Consider the following 24,079-nt stretch of genomic DNA (forward strand, 5'->3'; position numbering starts at 1 on the left):
GTTTTTTGCTAATTGCCAACAAACGCCCAAATACAGATCTTGACTTTGTCAGTAGAAGACTCCAGCTGCAGCAAATACAAATTGGTAACTCTACTTGGCACAGATAACTACTTTTCACCCTGCACGTGTGCACACAACAGGTCTGATTTTAAACTAGATCATCGTCGACACTCAGTCCATCAGGTTTCACTAAGGGACATTTATTTCTAACCTCAAGACTGTCAGTGGCATGCAGCCTTACGCAGCACACAGCCATCTCGTTTCTGTGCCCTTCTCACATTCTCATGGTGCCTCGGGGGTGCCTCCAGTCTGTCTCCCACATATGGAACAATGCAGTGCATTAAAATTCATATGCTTTTCATCTGGAGAGCAGACGCTCAGTATCTCTCCCTACCCGTTGTGCCCGTAATGGAATCCCAAACGCTTGCCTGACTGGTTGTCCTCCACCCCCGAGCCTCTCCAACTCCAAAGGACAGAGGACAGTGGCTTTCCTCACAGTGCTGTCAGTGAAGTACAGAGACACTTTTGTTTTTTGGGGATTGCCAGTAATTTTTTTGCATTGTGACTGGTCTGGCTGGACAGTTATATTTTATTCAACAGCCCAGAGACTCTTTCAGACGACACAAAGTCAGCCACCCATTAATATGTGAAAAGTTCAGGTCATGGGCGCGCTGTGGGCGAGCAACATGGCAAGTTTCTCACTTCGTTGTGTCCTCATGGAAGATGTGAGCCAATATTAACAGCACACTTCCAACAAGCAGGAGAAATTTAACATAAACAGACCCTCTCTGGAAGCTGAGAAGCAAACTGTGACTGGTTACGCTGAAAAATCCATACAGACTATTTGTGGTTGCAGCAAGACTGTTGTAACGTTTTCTGCTGGGCTCTTGCGCTTGATTAACTTTTCAAATATGTTAAATGTAGCACTTGGACCCTGTTGTAGCAATGTTACAAATAACACTGAAAACAGTACATCTGTGTTCTAAAACGGTTACAGTTGATAATGAAACAATCTCCTTATATCGACTTTGATCAAACGTTAGTCAAACAAGAAAAAAAAAAATCTTATTTGGTTATTCTATAATATTACTGCAACACTGCAGAAAAGTCCCCATGTGGTTTGGTGATTGTGCAAAAACAGATAAAAGGTGTCACATGACTAGTCAGTACTGCTGCAAACTTCCCAAATTATGACCAAATGCAATGGTGGCATTATGTGACGTGTCTGTAGGGATTTTATGAGAATACATTGATTCAGATTGTAATCAGTCTCAGAAGGTATTCACCCAAGAAAATCCAGATTCCATAATAAAGGCAGTATTTATATACGCACACCCTGGTTTAATAGTTTGGTTTGTTCACGCTTTATGATAGGTCAATTTTTCTATCCTTTTATGGCTCTGAATAGCAGAATGCATTTTTTTTTTGTTCGTTTTTTTTTTAGAAATAATTGCTCCGAAAAAAGGGATTCCAGAAAAAATCTCATGGAGTGCTAAGCAAAAAACATATCCTAGAAAAACACATACCTAATACATGCAGTGTTTTATTTACAAACTGCATCTTTAAGAACAAGATTATTTATGACAGAATAAAATAAATGACTTAGAAAGAGTAAATTCTGGAAAACTGTGAAAAGATAATCAAAACGTGTCTTAGAAATAACCATTTTCTTCTGTGAAAATATATACTTTTATCATAAAATGTAGGCTATGTCTGTAAAGCAATTCATTTGCATTCATTTACCCATAGATAAGCCAAGGTAATAATGTCTGAGATTAATAAAAAGATTAATAAAAAGCAGTACTGGAACTGCATTGATTCCAATCAAAGATGTTTCTTATAAGCAAATGGTTGGCTTGAAACACAAATGTTAAACTATAGTATAGATGCACTATGTAGCTGCTAAAGAGAGATTTGCTGCTGTTCCAACGTCCTGCTTTTTTTTTTTTTTTTTTTTTTTTACAAAATGTACATTATACATATATATAAGCTGGCACCGTATTACAAATGTGATGTTTTGCAAACAGTATATAACTATAGTTATATATAATGTATAGTTCTTTTTTTAAACAAAACAACAGATCAACTTTGCATGTGAGCTTACTTAAAAGATTGACAAAGGCTTGCTCTGCTTGTGTATTTGCTGTGTTCTACTTCCTGTGCTGATTGCCTTCTATATTGTGCATACTCTCTGGTCATGATCTGGCATTTAACTTAAAAAAGAAAAACAAATTAAAAAGCCCAATTGAAAAAGCCCATAAAAGTGGGCTTTTAACTATAAAAACCTACAAAGACTAGGAGAAGTACTACGTGGGAGCCTTCCAAAATACTCCCAAGAACAAAGTTCTTGTCCTCTGTTGATGAAGTTCCAGGTTTCTGCTGGGATGCAGTGATAAACAGTGTATGTCTCACTGTTGCACTCCTGCCACTTTTACTCCACAGTCTCTCAACAGTCTTTAACAGGCAAGTCAGTTTATCCGAAACACCCATGTGCTTGACGAAGAGACTCACTCCATCCTTCTCGGCCACATTTTGAGCTGGAGGCATTTTCTGGTTTTCAAAAGTTGGACTTTTTTTTTTTTTTTAAACCAAGCATGTTAAAGGCTTTCATCGGCAGGCCTGCTGCACTTGATTGATTAGCTCTCCGAAGCGATCAAAGAGCCCCTCTACCCAAGCCCCGTTTTGCAGACACTTCTGTACAGTCTCCTCCTGCCCCAGGTCCCCTGCCTGCACCCGCAGAGATGCAATCTGAAGGACAACACCACAAACAGAGCATAAAATACAATTAATTCAAATAAATTCCATGAGGAAGTATGCAAGTGATGTTAAATCTGCAAAATAATATATACAGAACTCAAAATAAAATTTAAAACTAAACAAAAACAGCTTAATACATTCAGCAGAAACTAGACACATTGTCTTACCTCATCCTTACACATGAGGTATGTGTGGTACTTGTAATGCTGCAAAGAGTGGTATAGAGAAAACCACTGAGTTTTCTGCTGGTCTACTGTATACTCCTAAAAAAGGGAAAACAATTAAAAAAATATTTGAATAATCAGTATATTTCATTTTCTTATATTAGTCAAACAGCATGAGAGGAGGTAGTCGCTTCAGTGCTCAGCAATACTAAAGACATGAATATTAACAAACGGAGAACCTGCGCCCTCTTATGGACAGACATTAGAAGTACAATTACCTGAGGCATAGTGTTAGGGCTCTTCTGGGGTTTCATAGTCTTCTTGTTGTAGGCTCGTCCACTGAGACGTACCTTGAAGGCTGGCGTTTCCCCATCCTTCTTCAGTTCAGTCACCACTGAGATCTCTGGGAAGCTGTCTAGTGCCGTCTAAAGAACACAAGTTACTTAGGTTCACACAGTGCAGTAAAGATCCTTTAATGCTTATTTTCCTTTTGCAATGAAAGTAGATCTAGAATGCAACTTTTGAAGTAAAAAATTTGCATTTTGCCATTACTATCTTACTCATGTGAAACCAGAAGTGAAGTCAGAGGAGGGTTTCCGACAGTGAAACTAATGAGTCAACATGCTGACTGGCTGCCAACTGATGATTGACTGGGATCATTGTCATACTGAAAACATGAAGATGTTACACATACAATTATATGGTGGATCAAAAACTAATGCTACTTTTCTGTGTTCATAATTCCAAAAACTATTAAAAGATCACCACAATCACTTGCTGAAATGCTGTACCAAATCACGACAGTGCCTCCACCATGTTTTATAGACTGGCTGTTGACCTGGGAGGTCAAACTCATTTTACATTGCAAGCCACAAACAGCCCACTTTAGATCTTATGTGGGGCAGACTGGTGAAATTCCAATTTCTGTCAATGTGAAACACATAAATATGCATTTAAATCAATGAGATGTCTTAATATAACACAAAAAAGTTCAATTTCAACATGATGTCTCCGTTTTCCCTACATGGTAAAGAAATGCTACTGTAGTAAATGAAAGAAATCTGACAGCATGACTCAGCTGAGATTGTAAGAAGTAATGTGCGAAATGACACAATTCTAAAATTGAATTACTTTGGTGTACTGTGAATGGCCATGAAGGAGAGCTTTATGGGTAAGAAAAGCTGTAAAATGACAAAAAATTATGCCCTCATTCACATTTTCCAAAGTCAAACAGCTGGCTGAATTTGGATCTTTGCAGGTCCAAATTTGGCTCCCAGACCTTATATTTGACACCCCTACTACACATAGCTGGACTGGCCATTGGGCATACCGGGCATTTGCCCAGTGGGCTGATGGTGATTTTTCATTTTTAATGGGCCGATGGGGTTTTTTTTGTTTTTTTGTAACGGTGTAAACAATGAAAGGTGGTGGATTGGCCAGATGCTGGCAGATGTATAAAAATAGCTCAGTTGTTTGGTGGTGGCAATAGCGGAGCTTCCACAGAGGCCAGCAGGTGGATGAGGGAAAGGGGAGGCAGGAGGAGGAGAGACTCGAGGCGGTCGCCGGCCCGAGTGTCAGGTGAACTGAACTTCAGGTAAGAAGTTATGACCTGCAGTCTATCTGGTCAGATATAAACCAAGTTTACGTGGAGTTTATTTTCGTTGTGCTGACTTTTTACAGTCAGTTACAATAACTCGTACTGCGTACTAGCTAGCATGACGGAGTTTCTATACAGCTGGGTGGGTGCTATGATGTTACTGATAGTGAACTTTACTAACCTTATGAATAAAATCGAGTAAAATATTACGCGTTTCATATTGAGCTGAGAAGGAACGCAGTTTGTCCCGTACTTCAGCTAGAATGGAAAAAGACACAAAGCTGGAGTTATTCTGCGTCTTTACGCTGTCGGCTGCCTCTTCTTCTCTCATTCAATCATGAAACTGATCAATGATCAGCTGATCGGTATTTCTGACGCAAGTCCCGTCTCTCTTGTTTGTTTATCGCCCACTTTGCGCCAGAAACAGGAAACCAGCGGATGTCGCGCTAAACAACAGCAGCACGTTTAATTTTAATCAGCTCTTGTTAGAATTTATTTAATATTAATTCCTAGTATCAGCTGATGTTTGCTGGAGCCACAGCTGTAAAAGCTGCTGGTCACAATATCGGTTTGGATATGCGGTGAGAGGGAAACATGAAGATGAAACCAGGAGATGCCCTTACTGAATCATCAGAGCTGAACAGGTGATGGAGAAACAGGTTTACCTTTTAGGTGACATGAATGAGTTGAAGGGAAGTTATGAACTGTTTCTGAGACAAATAACACCAGGATCCTTTTTTTACGTAGCTAACAACTGGTAACTGGGCAGGGGCGGGTCTAGCAAAGTGTTGCCAGGGGGGCAGATAGGGCATTAACAGGGAAAGGGGGGTACAAAGAAATACTTTTCTTTCTTATTCTCATTTAAAATGTCTAGCTTTTATTAAATAATTATCTGAATCTTACAACCAAAGTTTTTATCTGATGTACAACGTATAGAAATCATACATATACCAACAAGACAGCGTACATCACTGTCACAACAGCGTTTGTTCTCATTCAAAGGCTTTATGGTTTTTCCTATACCTGGTGGGCCAGTCTCTAGTCAAAATGCCCGGGCCGATTTTTTGTCCCAGTCCAGCCCTGCTACTACAGACACTGTTAATCTGTTGTTTTGATGAGTCAGATGTATCTCTTTTGTGTCAGGACTTTGCTGGATTTGTTTTTCCTTTTCTTAAGGACATGAGTTTCACTGGTCCACTTTCCTCTAATTTTTTTAACGTCGATTATACCGTATTCTAAGATATGCCAATTTTTCAGCCAGTAGCTCTTCGGGAATCACCTTCTAGGCTTGTCAAACTGCACAATCTGTGGCATTTCTCATAGATTCAACTAACGAATTTGGATAAATGTATCTTTTTTAGGATAGTCAGCCAGTACCAAGGTGCCTGAAGACACAAATTAAAACTGGTTCTTTGCTAAGTTGTCTGTAATGTGCAGATACAACACCGGTTCTTCCCTTGAGTTAGGTATATCCTTGAATGACTCATAGGGCAGTGTTACATGTCTTAAACAAACAAAAGAAACATTCCTTTAAAAATGGTTAGGCACCAGGGCTGGACTGTAATGAAATGAGGGGTGGCTCGCGACCTTTGCATAGTACGGTACACGTCCACCACTTTTACCTTCCATGGGACTAGAACACAAATCGACCCTAAAAAAAATGTATTCTGTTCTTCTGGATATTTTGGGGGGGGATTTCCTTACCTTGCGCATCCATCAAGACAACACAAATCTACATTTATGTGCAGCTTCATTTCCACACTCACCTTCAACACCTGCTCTATGTGTAGTTTGTGAAGTAAACGTTTCCTGTTGTCAGTGATCATTCCATCCACTCTTTTCATATGTGGCAGCAGCAATTCATCTAAAACAGATGAGACAAAAGACAAGTCAGCAAAAAATGATATGAGGGATCCTAAACTGTTAAGGCAATCGAACTAAGAACAATTCCTCTATGTCCAAAGGGTATCTTGCTCACCATTTGCCCTTTCAAGTGCTGTCATTACATCTTCATCTAAGGCAATACTGATGAGAAGTTCCACGAAGCTCTTGAATGTCTCTTTCATGGTTCGTGTGTTGAGTAATCGGGAAGCAAACGGTAGCGGAGGGTTTAACTCTATGTATGGGAGAGAGATAAAACACACAGGAGGCATCGAAGGGCAGTGAGAGTGTGACGAGATCATGACAACAAACTAAACATTAAAAAGTTAAACATGTTCTTTACCATCCTCTTCACCTCCTTCTTCTGCAGATGATCCAGAGGCAGTAGGTGAAAACTCCTCCTTCCATTTCCTCCTCTTTTTTGGTGGAGGCTCTGCTCTTGGCTTAAGTTGTTTGGGTCTGGGCTTTTGGTTCTGGAAAACTGTAGGAGTGGCTGTCAAGCCCAGCAAAGTTTTCACCTGAAGACCCCTGTGTGACAAAAAAAAAAAAAAAAGAAGCTGTGACTACTCAGAAAAATCTATTATGAATTATAGGAGCCAGTAGTCTACACTTACCTTAGTGAGTTCATGGGTTTGCAGCGTGGCTTCTGACTACAAACGCGTACATATTCCCTTTTGTTAACTGTATCCAAAAATTTCACATACACCCTCTGGTACATGGTCTTGGCATCACCAAAGTACCCAAGATACTAAATAGACAAGAAGAAATTGTTAGTTGACAAAACTAATTTGTATAATCAAAGTATATATGTATAGTCTACTTTCACTTACACTGTTTGTAGCTGAGAAAACTCTCTTTCCATCCCTCAGCTCAGGCACAAATTTCTGCAGCAGAGCCTTCTGTACCTTCCAGATGGCTGGAGGCTCACTGCCTGCTTTCATTGTCACCTGCACAGAGAAACACAGCACAATGCAGAATAGGCTTCAGTATGTGGAAGCAGTTTTTTTCCCAGTCTATCAGTAACAATTGAAGAGGAATTAAATTAGGTTGCACTGCATTGCATCAAGGTTTAGTTTTGAAATGCCAGTGTTATATTATAACACTAGCACTTTCAATTTTGCCCATATCAAGTGTTAACAAGCATTCATTTCACTTCCCGTACCTTTAGGTTTTCAATATCCTCATTCCTGACAACAAACTCGTCTCTCTCACGATACATTCCTTCTCCTCCGCTGTCCGACAGCTCCTCATCAGTGAGTCCTGCCATGGCCACACTCTTTAAAGGCATAGCCAGCTGGCCAGGTGGTGTCTCTTTGGACTCCTCTGTTGCTGCAAAAACAGTCTTTCCCGAGGCTGCGTTTGTTGTCTGTGCAGGAGCGGGTACCTGCAGCACACAGGATGTCACGGGAGGCGCACTATCTGTGACAGCGTGGGGCATGCTGGGAACCTCTTCTGGCTTCATCATCGAACCTTGAAACGGATTATCTGAAGAAGCACAAATTCACGGCCATTTTAGAGACAGAAAAAGGAAAATTAATAAAGTTCACTATCTTGTATTTAGGCAAACAATATTTCTGTCTCAAGCATGAGATACACACTGTTACAGAGTGTTGATGTTTTACAGGTTTCTACAACAATATACAGGAAAAAATACAAACGGGATCCAACTAACATATTTGCTGGTTTTAAACACCAGTTTATTTTGGTTGTTTTTTCTTTACTATCACTTCATTAGCATCAATACCTTGGCATTTTTGGGCACGGTTCTTGTGTCGATACATATTTACTGAGCATGTACCATATGCTACAGAGTGTGATTACCTGTCCTAGTTTTCCGATCTGAAGATTCATCCAGAGCTGAGAGAGCTGAGCTGATGCTGTTCCTCAGAGCCTGGTTCTTTCCAGTGTTCTCTTCTTCATCAGAGCTGAATGATGGCAGGGTCTCCAAGTTCTTCTGCAGATCTTCATCAAGACGTTTCTGCTGAGAGTTTACTACTGGACTGTCCTGGGGAATTAAGGGCGTGGGCAAAGTTGGCAGTTTAGGAGGCAAAGCTGGCATAGTACACTGTTTGGATGAGGTACAAGCCTTTCTAGGGCGATTAATTGTTCGTGTTGGACTTGGAGAATATTGCTGTTTGGGCCCTGATTTGATAAAGTCTAGGAAGGAGCCAATAAAGCCAGTTTTGACTTCTGGTTGTTTCTCTTCCACTTCACGAATCTTTTGCCTGATTCTCTCCTGCTGTGGACAACCATCATATAAACTGTGTGACGCAGATGGTGAGCTCACATCACTACCCCTCGAGTTTTGCCGCTTGGTCTGCCCACTACGTTTGGCTGGTCTTGCCAGTCCACCATCCTCTTCGTGACTGCCTGTTTTAGTCAGTGACTTAGAGCGAGCCTTCTTTTTGGTGAAGTCCTCACCATTTGGACTTTCCATGAGTCCATCATCAGTTTTAATACACTTTGCATTCCCCTGAATTCTATTCTGGGGACCTGAGGAGTCATATACCTGCCCAGCTGAGTGATAGTTGTTGTCAGAGCACCTTATGTCTCCATTCGCGTGAAGCTCATTATTGTTGTTGTGGGTACCAGATCCACCCTGACAGTCTGTTGTCATCTGTGGTCCGTTTAATGTCATGGTGATGGTTTGGGAGATAGTGTTAGTGATAATTGGCTGTTGTGCTGAAGAGAAACTAGGTGACATGTGTCTTAAATCAACAGTCTGGAAGTGACCTTTGGAATCAATAGGGCTTGCCATCACTGCCATATCAGCCTCAGCAGAGGATGTAGCTTTGACAAAGTCTTGTGGTGACACGCCACAGGCAGCTACTGTAGCAGCGAGGATGTCATCAACATTTGACAAAATATTCCTGTCATCTGGAAGAAGAATGGAGTCAGAGAAACAAATAGAGTTGACAGCAAAGTGGTTTTTGGCATCACTTGACTGCTGACTTGTCAACTGGCTGTAGTGATGTTTAGAAGTAGGACATTCTGAGCTTGGTTCAGATACTACTGTGCCCTGCTGACTCTGGGTTTCTGTAACACTTGGACCCAGCAGGTCTCGGTCCATCTGAAGATACTGGACATGAACAGGGCCAAGGCCTTGTCCCGATTGAATAGTTTGCACTGGTATCACCTTTGATGTGTTCTGACTATTATTCAAAAGTGGCTGCTGGAGCAAAATTACTTGATTGGTCTCAGGATGAACCTGAGCACTGGGAATAGCAATAAACTGGGTGTGGGCTGCTATAGCCTGAGTCTGGCTATGGTTCTGTTGATTCTGTTGCTGTGCCTCAGCAGATTCAAGTTGGAGAGGATGCTGCTTGAGCGGTTCTGAGCACAGGGGGATATGTGAGGATTCAATGGTGGAGTCTGTAGTTTTTGTGTTAGAAGTTTCATGACCACTGGCACTAGTTAAATGAATGTGGTGTTGGCTTAGAGAACCCATTCTTTCATCCTTTACATGACGTAGTCCCATAATCTGGTCATCAGAACGTGAACTGCTTCGAATAACACTCTGTGCTTTGGGGTGATCATCCATTTTTGAAACAACGTAGATGACATTGTTATGTGACACTATACTGTTACATGTTATGGAGGCCTCCACGGAGACCTGCCGCAGAGCCTCGAGGCCTTGGAGAGGCACCTCTTCAAGTTTTTGTTTGCCATATGCTGGCTTTATGTCCTGTATTGTAGATATGTTATTTTGTAAGGCCTGCGCTGCTGAAGAGTAGGTAGGCAAAGGTGCAGACAAAACATATGTGTTGGGTTGTGAGTGCTGCTGCTGGGACAGAGTTTCATGTGTTTTGCCTCCCACTGAGGCCTGCATGAGGGTGTAGTCCACTGTAGATGATGTGGGCAGGCTCTGTACACATGTGGGTGGGAAAGAAGAGTTAAGGGATTCTCCTGTGATAAAGCTTTGAGACTGGGTCACTGAATTTTGCACCTGTGATTGAGAAGTATACGTCACATTTGAGGCACCCTGAGAGTGGGATGTGGGATAGCTCTCAGACAGATTTCCTTGACACAAGCTCTGTACTTGGGCTCCATACTGGATGCCATGCTCTTGGTTCAGCCCAGGAGTAGATGAGTAAACAAGAGACTGACTAATAGATGCCACATTGTCAGACTGGCTGGAGAGTGAAGGGAGAGTCTCGTAAAGGGAGGAGAGTTTGTCTGAAGTGGAATTGGAGGCTTGTGACTGTGTATGAGGTGTCATATAAGTTTGAGATAAACTGTTGGAAATTAGGCTAGACAGCTGGACTGCCTCTTGGTTAATAATCACAGAGTTTTGCTTCAGTCCAGGGGAGGAATAACGCTCAGGAGACCCCGCTGACAGGTTCTGAGAGTGCATCTCTTCATTTCCTGCAGGCTGTGGAGCTAGTTTGGCAGAACATTCATTCGTCTTCTGCAGTGAAGTGGATGAATATACTTGTGTTGTACAATCTGTTTTGGGCTGTAGGGAACCACTGACTCCTTGAGAGGAATCTGCTCCTGTGGAGGGGTTGCAGGACACGGAGGGCTGATGGGATGGTTCCTGCTGGTAGGATACATCTGCTTCGCTGCCTGAACCGAAATATCCCTGTAAGGACTGCTCCGAACTAGGTAACTGCTCTGAGGCTATATGAATACTAGAAGGCCTCTGGTGGTGTTTGATCACACTACATTCACGCTGAAGGGCTCTTTCAATAGAGCCTGAGAAAACTGTAGCCCCAAATGGCTGAGGCGCACCATGAGTGGCAGATAGGGTAGAAGGTAGGAGGCTGAACTGGGGCTGCAGGAGGTGGGGTGCAGACTCTTGGGCTGAGCGGTAAGTGGAGGACTGTACAGGGAGAGCTGAGCCCAGAGCAGAGGCAGAAAGATGATTGAAGGCCAAGGCAGTGGGAAGAACAGTCTGGTTAGACTTAAGATGCAGGAGGGGATCATGGTGAGAAAACAGGCCATTGGTAGAAGTGCTAAAGGCAGGATCCTGGAGAGTCAGGGAAGGGTTGGTGGCATAACTCCTGGTAGGATAGGCACCTGTGTGCTGACAGGATGAAAGCGCAGGTGTAGAGGGGAAAGTAGCTGTAGAAGGCAGGGCACCAGTCAAATATAGCTCTGTGGTCGAGGAGTTGGCGCCTGCATGGAAACCACACACACAACATAGTTAGAAGCATCTTACACAAGCAATGTTTTCATAATAAACAAAATTCATGTGCAAAAAGTAACACAAAATCTCAAATGCCAACATCCCCCAACATATTTCATTTTAATCATACTCAGCCTTTGGACCATAGGTACACAGTGCAAGGTCTCTGTTAGCATATATTAACAAAGACCTGGCAGGGTGCTAGAACAGTAATATAGTGGTGGCCACTGGTTGAATTGCAACAGGAAGAAGGCATTAAAATGTTATCACCCCTCTTCCATAAACATCAAACGCTTACACAGGTCCTCAGCAATACACTCAGTGTTTGAGAAAAGTGAAGAACAGACATACATACACACATTGTTTGCTCTATTAGTGAGATGAATTGAGAAACAGAGCTTGACAAATATTTTGTATCAATGCAAGTTTTTCTTGATTCAGAAAAAAAGATGCTAAAGGTAATCTATAAATTGTGTCTATCACATATATTAATTTGTCTACCAGAGCAGATCAGAGTGCACTACAGTACCCTATCTGTAGCACTTGTATACATGTAACAATGTAGCCAGCAGAACAGATGGTGGTGCGAAGTCGAATAGTGTCCTAAGCTTCTAACTTATTTGTGAAATACAGACAAATTGATGGAGACATGCTCACACAGTGCATTTAGGTCCCACCCAAATTGGAGGGAAAAAAAGTGCAATTGTGGCTTTCTATTGACTTTGCATTGCACAGAAGGGCCTCCTTGTGAGTTCCACCTGCTAGCACTGAACTGAAAAATACCTAAAAGCTGCTGTGTAGCATGCACTACCAACAGGGCAAAGAACGCAAAACTGAGTTTTTATAAGCTGAAGAACTACAGAACTTTGAAACTGAGCTTTTTATAAGACAAAAATGGATACTGTCAATAAGACTTGGAACACTATGAGCAAGAATAATGGGAAATGGAAAGATCCTGACACTCTGCATGGCTATTTATGAAGCATGCATTTTGTCATGGAAAAGTTAAAAGCGAAGAGTAATGTTACTGCACTTGCATGTGCCTTATCAGATTACAGCAGCTTGCAAATATAGACAACGTTCAGTTTCTAACAGCTAAGGTTGCTAAAACAATCCCTACACATAGTGAAACCAAATATTTTTAGCTAGTAAGAGTAGTTTTTTCAGTGTTCCAACATTTGGTTGCACACTTTAGGGTCTAAATTTTTCCCCATCTCGTGAGCATGGTTTTCAGAGTATGGTGTGTTACACTCTCTCTATACTTAATGAATTCTTCTTCAAAGATAATAACTCTAAGATTGAAAGACTGATGTTCTCACCAGCAGGCCATGATGGGGGTCTATAAGGAGAAAGCAATGAGGCACTAACAGGACCAGCCTGAAGGCTTCTTGACTCCATGGCTGAAAGGAAGCTCATGATTGAGGTCTCGGGAGTACTACTGTTTGACTCTAGTTCTCCTGACATTCAAAAGAGGAAGAGAAAGATGATCACAGAATGCATATGCGCTTAAACCAAAAATATCTGCATGAATACATATTACCTGGTAAAACTGGTCACTTTAAAACAATATTTGATTATAATGCCATAACTCACCTGTTGCAACAGGAATATGTGATGTAGTGTACGTGGGAAGCTGGTGCGTCGTAGTGTAGCTTTGCCGCTGGAGGAGCTCGGCATCAAGGTATGTTGCACCGTAACTGGGGCTGCATATACAAACAAATGTAGGGGATTCATTAGAACTATCATCTCTACAAACAGCAGTGCACAACCAAGTCAAGTGTCAGTATATACAGTGGATTAAAATAAGCATTTATGGGGGGTTTTCTTGAAACACTTATAATTTGCCACTCTTATTCACAAATTAACATTAAACACTGACAAAGTTATGACATGCTGTGACTGATGGAGTGCTGCCAAGATGGCTGCAGTAAAACTGCTAAATTTATCTCACTGATCAAGGTTTAGTCGACTGGCTAATCAGGCTGGCATGAGAGACAACGGTCAAAAATATCCTGATATATATATGTTCCTTTTGGAAATGACTGGGACTGCAGTGCTCAAGGAAACGCTGACACTTTTATACTCGTAGTCTGATTTATACACAGCTCTACACCATCTTAACTATGCAAAAAAGTGAAGATGTACGAATATTTCTAAAGTAACTGTGAATTACTCTTCATGTACAGCAAGCAAGATCAAGTATTCAGTTTTGTTAGTTTATTGTCGACAAATTCTCACACTTTTTTTGTTGAGGAAGAAAACTGCAGCTCTCTGTATTATAGTTATAACAAAACATAGCAACCCAAGTTATGTATGTGTCATGTAAAGTAAACAATACCAATCACCAGTGTGGTAAAACCGTCCAAAAGATTCCTTGGATGACTGTATTATTGTTTCAAGGGTTCTTGTGGCTATTTGTCTGTTACTGAAAAACACTAGTCCAAGAGGCCACCGCAAATGCTAACAACAATTATATAACAATACAGGACACCAATTTGTCAAAATTTGTTTGCCTAAGAATGTCATTTGACATTTTGCAGTATAACATGAGGCACTTCATTCTTTAGCAACCATTTTGGCTAAGTGAGTAAGGCATTTATATCTTGTAAACATTTGGATGGTGTGAAAATTTGGATGTAAAAATGGTGTGAAAAGTAATCAATAAATAGACTGGTCAAGTCACTTTTATCCATCTTTTTGAGGGGATGTTTATTTAAAATCTGACATATGACATTTTTGCTCTGCAGCTAATCAGATGCAGTTTGGCTTGAGCTAAACTGCTGCCTTAAAGGTAAATACTGGTGGATGAAGCAAACTAAGAAGGAGGGTCTCTCCCTCTGTTCCTTTCAACAGTTGCACGCACCAGATTCTTTCCCAACTCATCTTTGCTAGCTTCGTTTTTACACTTTAGAATCGATAACAACAAGTGCAACACACAACATGCTAAATACCATGTTACTCTGATAAGTTGGATTTCAGAATGGAAACATCACTGCTAATCAGCAACCATTATCTTTTGTTATTTAGGTCATAAAATAAGACAAACTGGTGTAATCTTAGATTTGCTGAAACAGAGATCAGCCACAATAGTTGACTTCATTATTTATCATAGCCACTTTTCATAATTATTACATTTTTTTGCCTTTCAGGACATGACAGAGTTTTTTTTTGTTGGTTTGTTTTTACAGTCTAACTTATACTCTTTTTTTTTTTTAATCTGTTCTACAAAGACTGTTACTTTTGTCCCGCTTGTAGAACAATGTGGCTTATTTGTACCAGATAAAACAATGTTGCCATGAAGGATGGCCCCTTTTTATAGCAAATTAGAACACACTATAACACATCAGTCATAAGTCACGAACTAAGACCTCAACAGCTTTTGCAAGTTCTGTGGTTACACGGACTATATATAACGAAGGATCTCAAGCTTTCATTACTAGAGCAAAAGCACAGATTTACAGAAATTTAGACATGTCGCCACAGCAAACAAAATTACTAATTTGAAGTGTTGTAACTGTTATATAGTAACTAGCTTCGGTTGCTAGTTACTATCTCGTTTTACCTTTGACGAGCACCTGTGGTTGAAGAAAACACAACGATAAAATGCTACTTTAGGATACCCAGATGGCCAACTTATTATAGAGATACAAAGCAATTATCTTGAGTAGTTTGTGCACACTGACTCTGTGTGTGCTCATGCTGAAAGCACGATATGCTAGCGAAAATTAGCAAGGTGGGGGAAAAGTAACATACGGCTAAGAAACCACTGACAAGTCAGCGTCTGTGACATTTAACCATTTCTCCCAGTGTTCCCGACAACCGCAAGGACCTGTGCACTTTTCTCCAAAAGCAAAGCTAGGCCCTCCATCACCGAAATTTCCTTCGGAAGGTGACCCGCCCTCTCCTTCATCTTTTACCTTGGCTTGATAGTAGCTGAGCCGCGGTCATAGGCCCACGAAGCTACGGTCTGTGCTGGTGGAGCCAGCGTGTCCGCAAAGCTGGAGCTCGGGTAGTTCCTGTCCATCATCCGGTGAAAGATTCACTTCCCCAGCAGAGCTTCGTGGAGCAGCGGGCACACATCGCAGCAGCCCGGGACCCACCGACCGAGGCAAGTCCCGTCAATGCAATTTACAGTCCGCAGAAAAAAACACAGCGTCAAGCTGCTATCATGTGGAAAAAAGTATCACCGGGTGATTTCGTTATTTTTTTGTTCATCTCCCGTCACGTAAAGTTAGTCTGCCACGAGACTTCTCTAAGGCACTGACGCTTGGCTGCAGCTAGCAGGCTAACTGAAACTTCTCACATTAGAAATGAGTTGCAGTGTCACGCTAGAAGCAAACTTCTCCGACAAGGCACGGTATCGACTTTATGAGCAGATGTATCGAAGCGAGATGTTGTACCGACGGTTCCCTTCACCACGCGAAAAAAGTCACGTGACCACCAGGCGAACCCTAAAGCTGGTACCAGTGCAGCGGCGCTGCCTTTGAATGAAGAGTGATCCTACCGGTCTGCCACAGCGAGTTGTGAACTCTGTTCTCCCTGAACTAAAACAAGTGTTCAAGCATAGGCTACCTGAGCTTTGACCTTCTGTTTAACAACAGCAGCATGTACAAAATGCTATGCTTTTTTTTTTTTTTTTACTTCAGAGGATGCTAGCTGAACTTGTATTCATTTCCTCATTTACCCTAACCGCAAAATATCCATGACCATTATCAGAGTTAAATCTAGCTTCCCAATCATTTACATGATGTGGTCTTTATTCTTATCTGATTTTGTTCTTCACAAGTATAAACATACACAAAATAGTCTGGTCAATAGATGGGTGGTACTATAAATAAAATAAAATAATTTAAAAAATAATGTAAAAATATATAACAGAAATGTAATTTTCACCTGAATTTTTTGTCATGCATTAGTAGGCGGCTTAGTTTTAATTTAAATTTATTTAACTCTTTTTATACTGTCAAGCTAGGTTGATAATTCATTTGTTATATTGCATAAATTAACAAAGAAAATACTTGAAATGCTTACCATTTGTTCCAGAAAAAAGTTTTATATAAACAAAGGCACCCCTTCCCTCCCCCTTTTCCTTCACCTTCCTAAGCTGTAACATCAAAACACATAACTGGTCAGTTGCAATGTTGATCCTGGATGAACATTATTACGATGTTGCAGTCACAACACCAACATATAACACAAGCGATAACAGATACGTCTGATATCACCTCATTGCTCAGGAGCTGTGGGTCAAGCTGCAGCTGTTCATGCCTGCATGTTTGTTTGGTGTGTGTGAGTGAGTGAAAAAGCTGGATTAACCTCTTTGACTGAACAATCAGCTCATGTATTTGAAACAGAACGCATGTAAGGCGCTCCAAAATCTAAAAATGCTGTAAATCTTTCATTATTTGCCTTGGATGGCTGTCTAAATTACACTGGTAAGTCATTTAATGTGAAAGAATTAAGTTAAATAAGACATAACCAAAGATTTATGCTAGTATCCTGTGCTATTCTGAATACTAAAGTTTTGAAGCCATGCCACAACAAATGTCCAAGGTGGGGAGTTTTGAATAAAATGTTTTTTTTAAAAGTAACACCGACTCTATGTTAGTGACAGGAATGAATCCTGTATGTCCCGAGTCAGATCTGTGTAGATTCAGAGAGACTTTTCTCCTGGGAGGGAACAGCATAAACAGTGTGCTGATAAAGGAAAGAAAGCCATATTGAGCTATAGATAATAAAATAAAATGATACTGATGTATCCATCGTCTTTCATAATACTGATTAACACCCTAAATATATCCACTGAAACAGCAAAACATAAAATAGCTCCTAACATCTACCGCAAGGCAACTTGGTATAACAGCCATGGGCTCCTGCACCTGCTGTTTTCATGTCACAAAGTCATACACAGACACACACAGACACACACCAAAAGACAAGACCAAGTTAATTAAAATAGCAATTTTAATTAAAAGGAATATAAAAGACTTCAATTTCAAATACTTCTACATCAGATCAGCTTTAACATAGCTATATCAATAAATTCTCAAAATATGTTTATAAAACCTTTTTTTAACCTTTGAACCAGGAAGCCCCTTGAGATTAAATTTTTTTGTTTTCTTTTCTTTTTTTTTTAAAGGGAGACCTGGAAAAAAGGATGCTGATTTCCATTCAGAGGAAAAGGTGTCTCTGTGAAACCCCTCAGACCTTGCAATAATTTACAGGGACACAAATACTCCTACAATGATCCTTATCAAAACTGCAGTCAAGTAGCTGACGTCATTTCACTCAAATTAATTAAATGTTCTAGATAAATAGAAATATTTTGTGAAGCCTGTGCTTCCACATATCTGTATTGCATTAAAAAATATTATCACAATGTAGATGGAAAAAAAAAATAAACAATGAATTCACATTGGAGAGAACAGTCATTAGTTCAAACATGCAGATGTTTTTTGACATATTGTAAAACAGCAAAAAGATCTGCCTATGTTTACAAAAACAATGAAAATATGCAGTGAATATTACAGGTATGCTGGAAGACCAGTGCATTAAATACACAGGTAGTATTTGTAAAAGTATTTTCCAGTTACGTCAGCATTACCATCAGACAAATAAAAGCAGTATTGCAGGTTTTCCTTCTGAAGGAGCAACAGCAGTATGAAGCTGCATGACTACACAAATCAGTCAGTCTGTTTTATTACAGTTGATACTGTATAATAAAACATCTTCCTGATCTTGCTCTCAGTGTCACTATGCATGCTGTGTACAAAGCAGCTCTTCCTTCATTTTCATCTTGATAAAAAAGCAGCAAAGTGCATAAAATATTTTAGAAAGCTTATTCATCATGAGATTGCAGTTACATTACAAAGAAGAATCAAATGTTTGGCACTAGGATATCAAGAAGGTGGAACAAGAAAAATATTTAAGATTATGCTGCTAAAGAAAAGACGACCCCAATCAGACCAGGAAAAAAAAATAAATATAAAAGAGGAAAAGGGGAGGCTAATCAGGGAAAGTTAGTATTTTGTGATAGTTGACAAAGTGATACAACATAATTGCACAGTTTAGGTGTTAGCTGTTAATTGTCCTCTCACAGATGTGCACGCATGTCGTACTGAAAGCCTAGTGCCGAGTACTCCCAGTTCGTGAGCTAAAAGAAAAAAAAAAACCAAGATAACTTTAAAAAATTTAAAAAACAAACAAAAAAAATCAACGCATAAAATTGCATCATGGACTGTAACAAATAAAAGCACAAACATACACGTACCCAGGATAAGGAGGAGGAGGGGCATCATGCGGCCCATTTGTCGCGATTGCTTGTTCATAGGAAGGAAGCCCGGGTGGGTCGTCGGAGGGAGGCACAGGGTGCAGGGAGACCTCCTCTAGCCTTCGCACTATTAGAGAAGCATTACTCCTCCTCTGGCGCACCCTAATGGAACTGTGACAAGCATAGTGGTCATTCACTTGTGACGTACTTCAAGCTCAAAGTGCAAGTATCAAAGGTGAAAGTCATCTTTGTTCTTGTTATATAACTGTGCACAATGAAATACATTTGTAGATGTTACATTTGGTGTAGCAAAAAGGAGTAACAGAAGAGCAGCGCCATATAAAACTCAATTATGAGTGCAAAGAAAAATACACATTCAGAGTACGTCAGACTCTTTCATATATCATGGTAAACTGAATGGGTTATTTCATTTTTTTGGTGGGGGTTATGAAAAATATTACAAGTTATTTCTGTTTATTCTGCTTTCATCAGATTTGGGAAATTGACACATAATTTATGCATTGTTTTACTTTTTAGAAACAATGACTAAAGAAGAAAATAATTGGCAGAATAATTCTCATAAACAGGTGAAAAAGACATACTGGGACAGTGTCACGAATTCTTCTCACTCACCTTGTATGGCTTAAGTTACCCTTCCATCTGCGCTGACACAAAAGCCATACTATGATGCCAAAGATAACAATGGCCACTCCACCAGCAATGAGTCCCACCAAAAGAGCTACCACATCAACACGTGAAGGGCGGCCACCTTTTTCTATGAATCATCACAAACCACAGAGGAAGTGTCAAACTTGTTTCATGATGGCAGTGCCAGTTATTATCGAGAAGACAACCATCATTTCATTTACATCTGATACATCTGATAGGTGAATAATAAAGGGTAGCTGGCATAGTTAATGTACATCAATACAAAGCTTTTGAGCGATTACCGGTATCTTGTGATGAAGCATTTCTATTGAGCGGGATTGATCTTTTCCTTGCTACCATTATGATGACATGATGGGATCAATGAATGACTTGGTGAGTAGAAAAAAATATATATAACTCAAATGTCATAACTTCTTTGAGCAATAATCAATTGTTAGCCCAGCACCTAATATAGGTACTTCTGGCTGGGTTGCTACAGTGGATGAAGCTGTGTGTTAGATTTGGAGCAGATCTCAGACTGGATCCCCTCCCAGACACAATTGTTCCAACTAGTCCACCTTCAAACCAGCACAAGGATCATACTCGCGTGTGACATCCCGAGGGTGTTTTTGTACTGTATCCCCTCCTGATCTAAAACAGGGAATCTTTTGTATGTGAGGACCCACCTAGCACTAATTTGTCACTCATCTGTAAACTGAATACAAAAAAAGTCTAAATCGCTAATTGGATGGAAAGAGAACTGATGAATTGGAATTCAGTTTGACTGATTTAACTTATAGAAGCTGCACTTTCATATTTACCGTGCACTCATTGGTGTATGGTGAAACAGGTTTTACACAAACAACAACAACTACAGTGAAGTCAGAGCTTCATCAACAAACTTCCTGGATGACACATACAGACACATTTTATATAAACTTGAGATATTTCTTCTCCCCCTCTTACCTGCAGTGTAATCCTTCCAAAATCTATCCTGAAAAAACAAACCAACAAACAAGAAGATTAGTCAACATGGCAATCCCTCTTAATTGTTAATTAATGATCCCACCCATCAGCATCACTTAACTGTATCTGGGATGTTTTCAAACACCTCCCTTGCTTCCTCGTAATTACAGATTTCTTCAATACACTCCCTTTCCAAGTTTCCAGGTACGAACATTTCAAAGTCAAACCGGTTAAACAGCAGGTGCCGACCCAGGAAAGAATTTGCGTGCCCCTCATCTACAAACACTGGGCGGATCCAAACAGATTATTTCCAGGAAAGCGACAATATCGGGATGTATACAGGGTAACACGAACTTTTAAGAATTAAATTCTTAAAATAAAGTATAATAAAAATCTTACCTTGGTCTTGTGATTCTTCATTTTCGGAAGGTAACTGCCCCACAAAGGCCAGATCTCCACAGGTGAAAAATTGAAAAAGAACAAACATATGAAGCAACATTGCCATGAGCGCACTGACAATCGCGCGACATTAACTAAGAGTACAGAAGGCAGATGATAATCGACAGCGACCCTGCTTCTGGAAAATACTGTGTGCGCACTTTAACGACAAATCACAATATTTCCGTCCTCTACATTATGCTAAATAAAGACGAACAGAGCTCAGCGTCAACAAAATGAAACCAGTCCAAAGGAGCGTCAGGTGTTTCAGGCTCGGCGCTGATGAGATAAGTCAGGAAACGTTCGGTGATATTCACAAACAGCGGCTGAGTTCCTCCGGCGAAAGAGAAAATGACATCATTATTTGTAGTAAAAATACGATCATTTGAAGGATGAATTCGTCTCAAAGCCGATTATGAAAGTTCCGTTAAAAAAAAAGCACTTGTTTACTCAAAATAGATGTGTCGTCAGCTACTCCCGCACTGCCTGCGCTGGCGAGCTATCTCTCACGTTTACCTGGGCAGACTCGACCAATCGATCACGTTTACCTGAACTGTATGACAAATATGTACAACAGTGAACGCTAGGTGGCAGCTGGAGCCAGGAAAGTTAACTTTACACAACAAAGTATTGAATAAGTTCTATATGACTCAGATAGCATGTTACTCCACCCAATGAATAATGAAAAATGGTTTTGGGGACTTTTTTTTCTTCTCCTAAGCATCAACTTGCTGTTGATATGCGTTAAAAAAACATTATTTGATCGTTTATTACAATAAAAGAAAAAAAAATGCGATTGTATCCAATTACATTAAAATCATCCAAGTGGTAAGGCACCTCAGCCTTAAAAAGACCAGTCATGGTTCTGCTATTATATATCTATACATGTGCCGTATGAGCAATAAACACACATAAATGCGTTAGTGCAGCACAATCTCATAAAGATACTTATTAAACACACGTGTCATACTTCCATCTCAGACACTCACGTCTTGGATTAAGGACTTCTCTCACATAAACTCTGATTTACGGGGGTCATTTTACTTTGTGACCTTTTAAAGGGACAAACGTATAAACTTTGCCCGGACATCTGAACTGCTTGAGTCTCTCACATGTTTACAGTGCTGTATCTTCACATTTAATGGTTAGGCACAAATTACTGCTGTAACACAATGCTATCTTTTTGGATCTGTGCATCAGATCTCTTTTAAAAGCACTAAACTCTGTCTCAAGAGATCTCTCAGTAGCTCAGGAACTGGTGACTACACTACAACACTAAACACAGGGCTTGTGTGGGAAGTGTTGCGTAATGGAGTCTGGAGTCATTTTTACAAAGAAGAGGCATACGGGTCACATCAAATTTTTGCCCTTTCGAGTGCAAATAATAATTGCTATAGAAACCTTAGAAACAAAACAAACAGGAATACATGAAGCAGCAACAAAGTAATGGGAGGACACGTTTAAAGAAGAAATTTTGTTTTGCTTCATTTTGTTTTTGGCTGGCAAAGCACATCCTATAATAGTGTTTATGCTTCACACTCTCCATGTAAATATCTGTCTCAGAGCCTCTGGGCCTCTTACTCTGTGTTTATGTAAAGCAGAGATAGGATACAACAGAACATTATCTTGCAGCCTACTGGATGGTGCTAATTGAACAGCAGTGAGATCCTCTGTGCTGTACTAGGCTACATCTCTGGACACTGTCAGAGTCTTGGAATTCCCCAGAGGAATGTCAATACAAAGAAAAGGTATGAAGGAAATTAGATATTCCAGACTTTAGCTAATGTGTTATGTCAGAGAGCAAAGTCGAAAACAAGCCCTAAAGGACTTCAAAACTCATCACTGCTTTTGTTACATGTTGAAAATCAGGGTCTGGCTGCTGGGCTGGCATTGGCACTCAGCTTTAGGAACTGAAATCCGCTGATTGTAGCACAGATACTCAGGAAGAAAAAAAGATGTTCATTTGATTTTTTTAATGTTTTTTTTTTCTTTCTATTCACCTGGCACACAGATAACTGAAGAACCATTTTTAATGACATAATTGTAACTGTAATGTAATTACTAAATTTAGTAAAGTAATGCTTTGCATTACTGCGATGCTGGGAAATGTAATGTGATGTGTTACTGTAATACACGTTATACCCCCCACTGGTAGAGACTGAACTTGAACTTGACTTTTTTTCTTTTCTTTTACAGTTAGTAGTTCAGTGGGTCACATGGGGTTAGGGCCTTTCCAAAACATCACAAGCTTGTTTTCTGTGGTGGAACTTCTAACATTGCTTAAAAATTGCGGCAAGCAGCCCATGAGCTTCTGAAACCAGACAAACTAAACAACTGGATTTTGTAAGGGGAAAGGAAACCACCGTGTATATTCTAAACAGTGCATTTTTTTTAAAACTTATGTGTTTTTTTTAATTATTTGAAACTGATTTCCAATAGCAATAATATACACGTGATGGAATAAAAAGAACAATGTTAGAATAAAGGGCTAAAAGATAAATGGACTCTTGTTTGCTCAGAAGCTTTTCTATTCTTCTGAGCACTCTAAACAACTTGCCTCACTCACACAAGCACTTGTTCTTTCTCTGCTGAAAGTGCTTTCTATCTGACATTCACATACCTTCATGCTGGATGCACTGGACAGCAACTTGGCCAAAGATATTTGGCATGCAGACTGGAGAAACCAGTGATCGAACCACTAACCTTCTGAATCGTAGATATGAGAGTAAACCGATATCGTTCTAACATGTTTTTTGTCCAACTTTGATAACCTTCGCTGTAACGTGCAAAAGAGGCCAATTTAGCAGCTTAGCTCCCAAATGCAATATGAAGTAATTTGCTTTTCTTTACCGAAATATTAAAAACTCCAAGTGGTCATGCTGCTTGCATACCAACCATGGTAAATAGCACTTACATCTAAGACTCTCAAGACAAGTGTGAAACTGTTACTTAAATCCAGTGAGATAAATTAGATACAGGAAGGGGGAAGGACCACTACCCAGAACGATAGAAGTACCTGAGAAGTAAATGCTCACTGAAAATGGAGTATATGCTGAAAGAATGTAAGATATAGGAATTTGCACACATTCTGTTATTTTATCTGCTCTGTGCTCCACCTTGCGGGTGGCTGTATTTCGGAGAAGGTGTTTTGTGATTTACGCCCTATGATAAGAACAGGGGATGCTGCTCCCTGTGGGCAGCTGGACAGAAGTGAGCAGTGAGCCATAGCA

At 40.2% G+C, this 24,079-nt stretch overlaps 2 protein-coding genes across 5 annotated transcripts; both read right to left on the bottom strand.

The window, feature by feature from the left end:
* Positions 1-1,525: 1,525 nt before the first annotated feature.
* On the bottom strand, positions 1,526-17,212 carry qser1 (glutamine and serine rich 1). 4 transcript variants are annotated; one of them, XM_019359252.1, is made up of 13 exons: positions 17,126-17,212; positions 13,121-13,230; positions 12,847-12,984; positions 8,221-11,517; positions 7,562-7,884; positions 7,230-7,346; positions 7,014-7,147; positions 6,743-6,927; positions 6,497-6,634; positions 6,285-6,382; positions 3,200-3,346; positions 2,925-3,020; positions 1,526-2,748 (listed from the first exon to the last, which is right to left on the bottom strand). In XM_019359252.1, the coding sequence occupies exons 3-13, from the start codon at positions 12,941-12,943 to the stop codon at positions 2,608-2,610; spliced, it is 4,773 nt and encodes a 1,590-aa protein (XP_019214797.1). In that variant the 5' UTR covers positions 12,944-12,984; positions 13,121-13,230; positions 17,126-17,212; the 3' UTR covers positions 1,526-2,607. The 4 variants fall into 4 exon arrangements, with proteins under 4 accessions (XP_019214797.1, XP_005467214.1, XP_005467210.1 ...); XM_005467157.4 differs by lacking the exon at positions 17,126-17,212 and adding an exon at positions 16,559-16,606; XM_005467153.4 differs by lacking the exon at positions 17,126-17,212 and adding an exon at positions 15,445-16,122.
* A 265-nt stretch (positions 17,213-17,477) lies between these two features.
* On the bottom strand, positions 17,478-21,389 carry prrg4 (proline rich Gla (G-carboxyglutamic acid) 4 (transmembrane)). Its single transcript, XM_013269763.3, has 6 exons — positions 20,811-21,389; positions 20,533-20,696; positions 20,412-20,439; positions 19,431-19,572; positions 18,798-18,968; positions 17,478-18,680 (listed from the first exon to the last, which is right to left on the bottom strand). The coding sequence occupies exons 1-6, from the start codon at positions 20,914-20,916 to the stop codon at positions 18,653-18,655; spliced, it is 639 nt and encodes a 212-aa protein (XP_013125217.1). The 5' UTR covers positions 20,917-21,389; the 3' UTR covers positions 17,478-18,652.
* Positions 21,390-24,079: the final 2,690 nt, after the last annotated feature.

This window comes from Oreochromis niloticus, linkage group LG1 (genome assembly GCF_001858045.2).
Source record: "Oreochromis niloticus isolate F11D_XX linkage group LG1, O_niloticus_UMD_NMBU, whole genome shotgun sequence".
Taxonomy (NCBI): Eukaryota; Metazoa; Chordata; class Actinopteri; order Cichliformes; family Cichlidae; genus Oreochromis; species Oreochromis niloticus.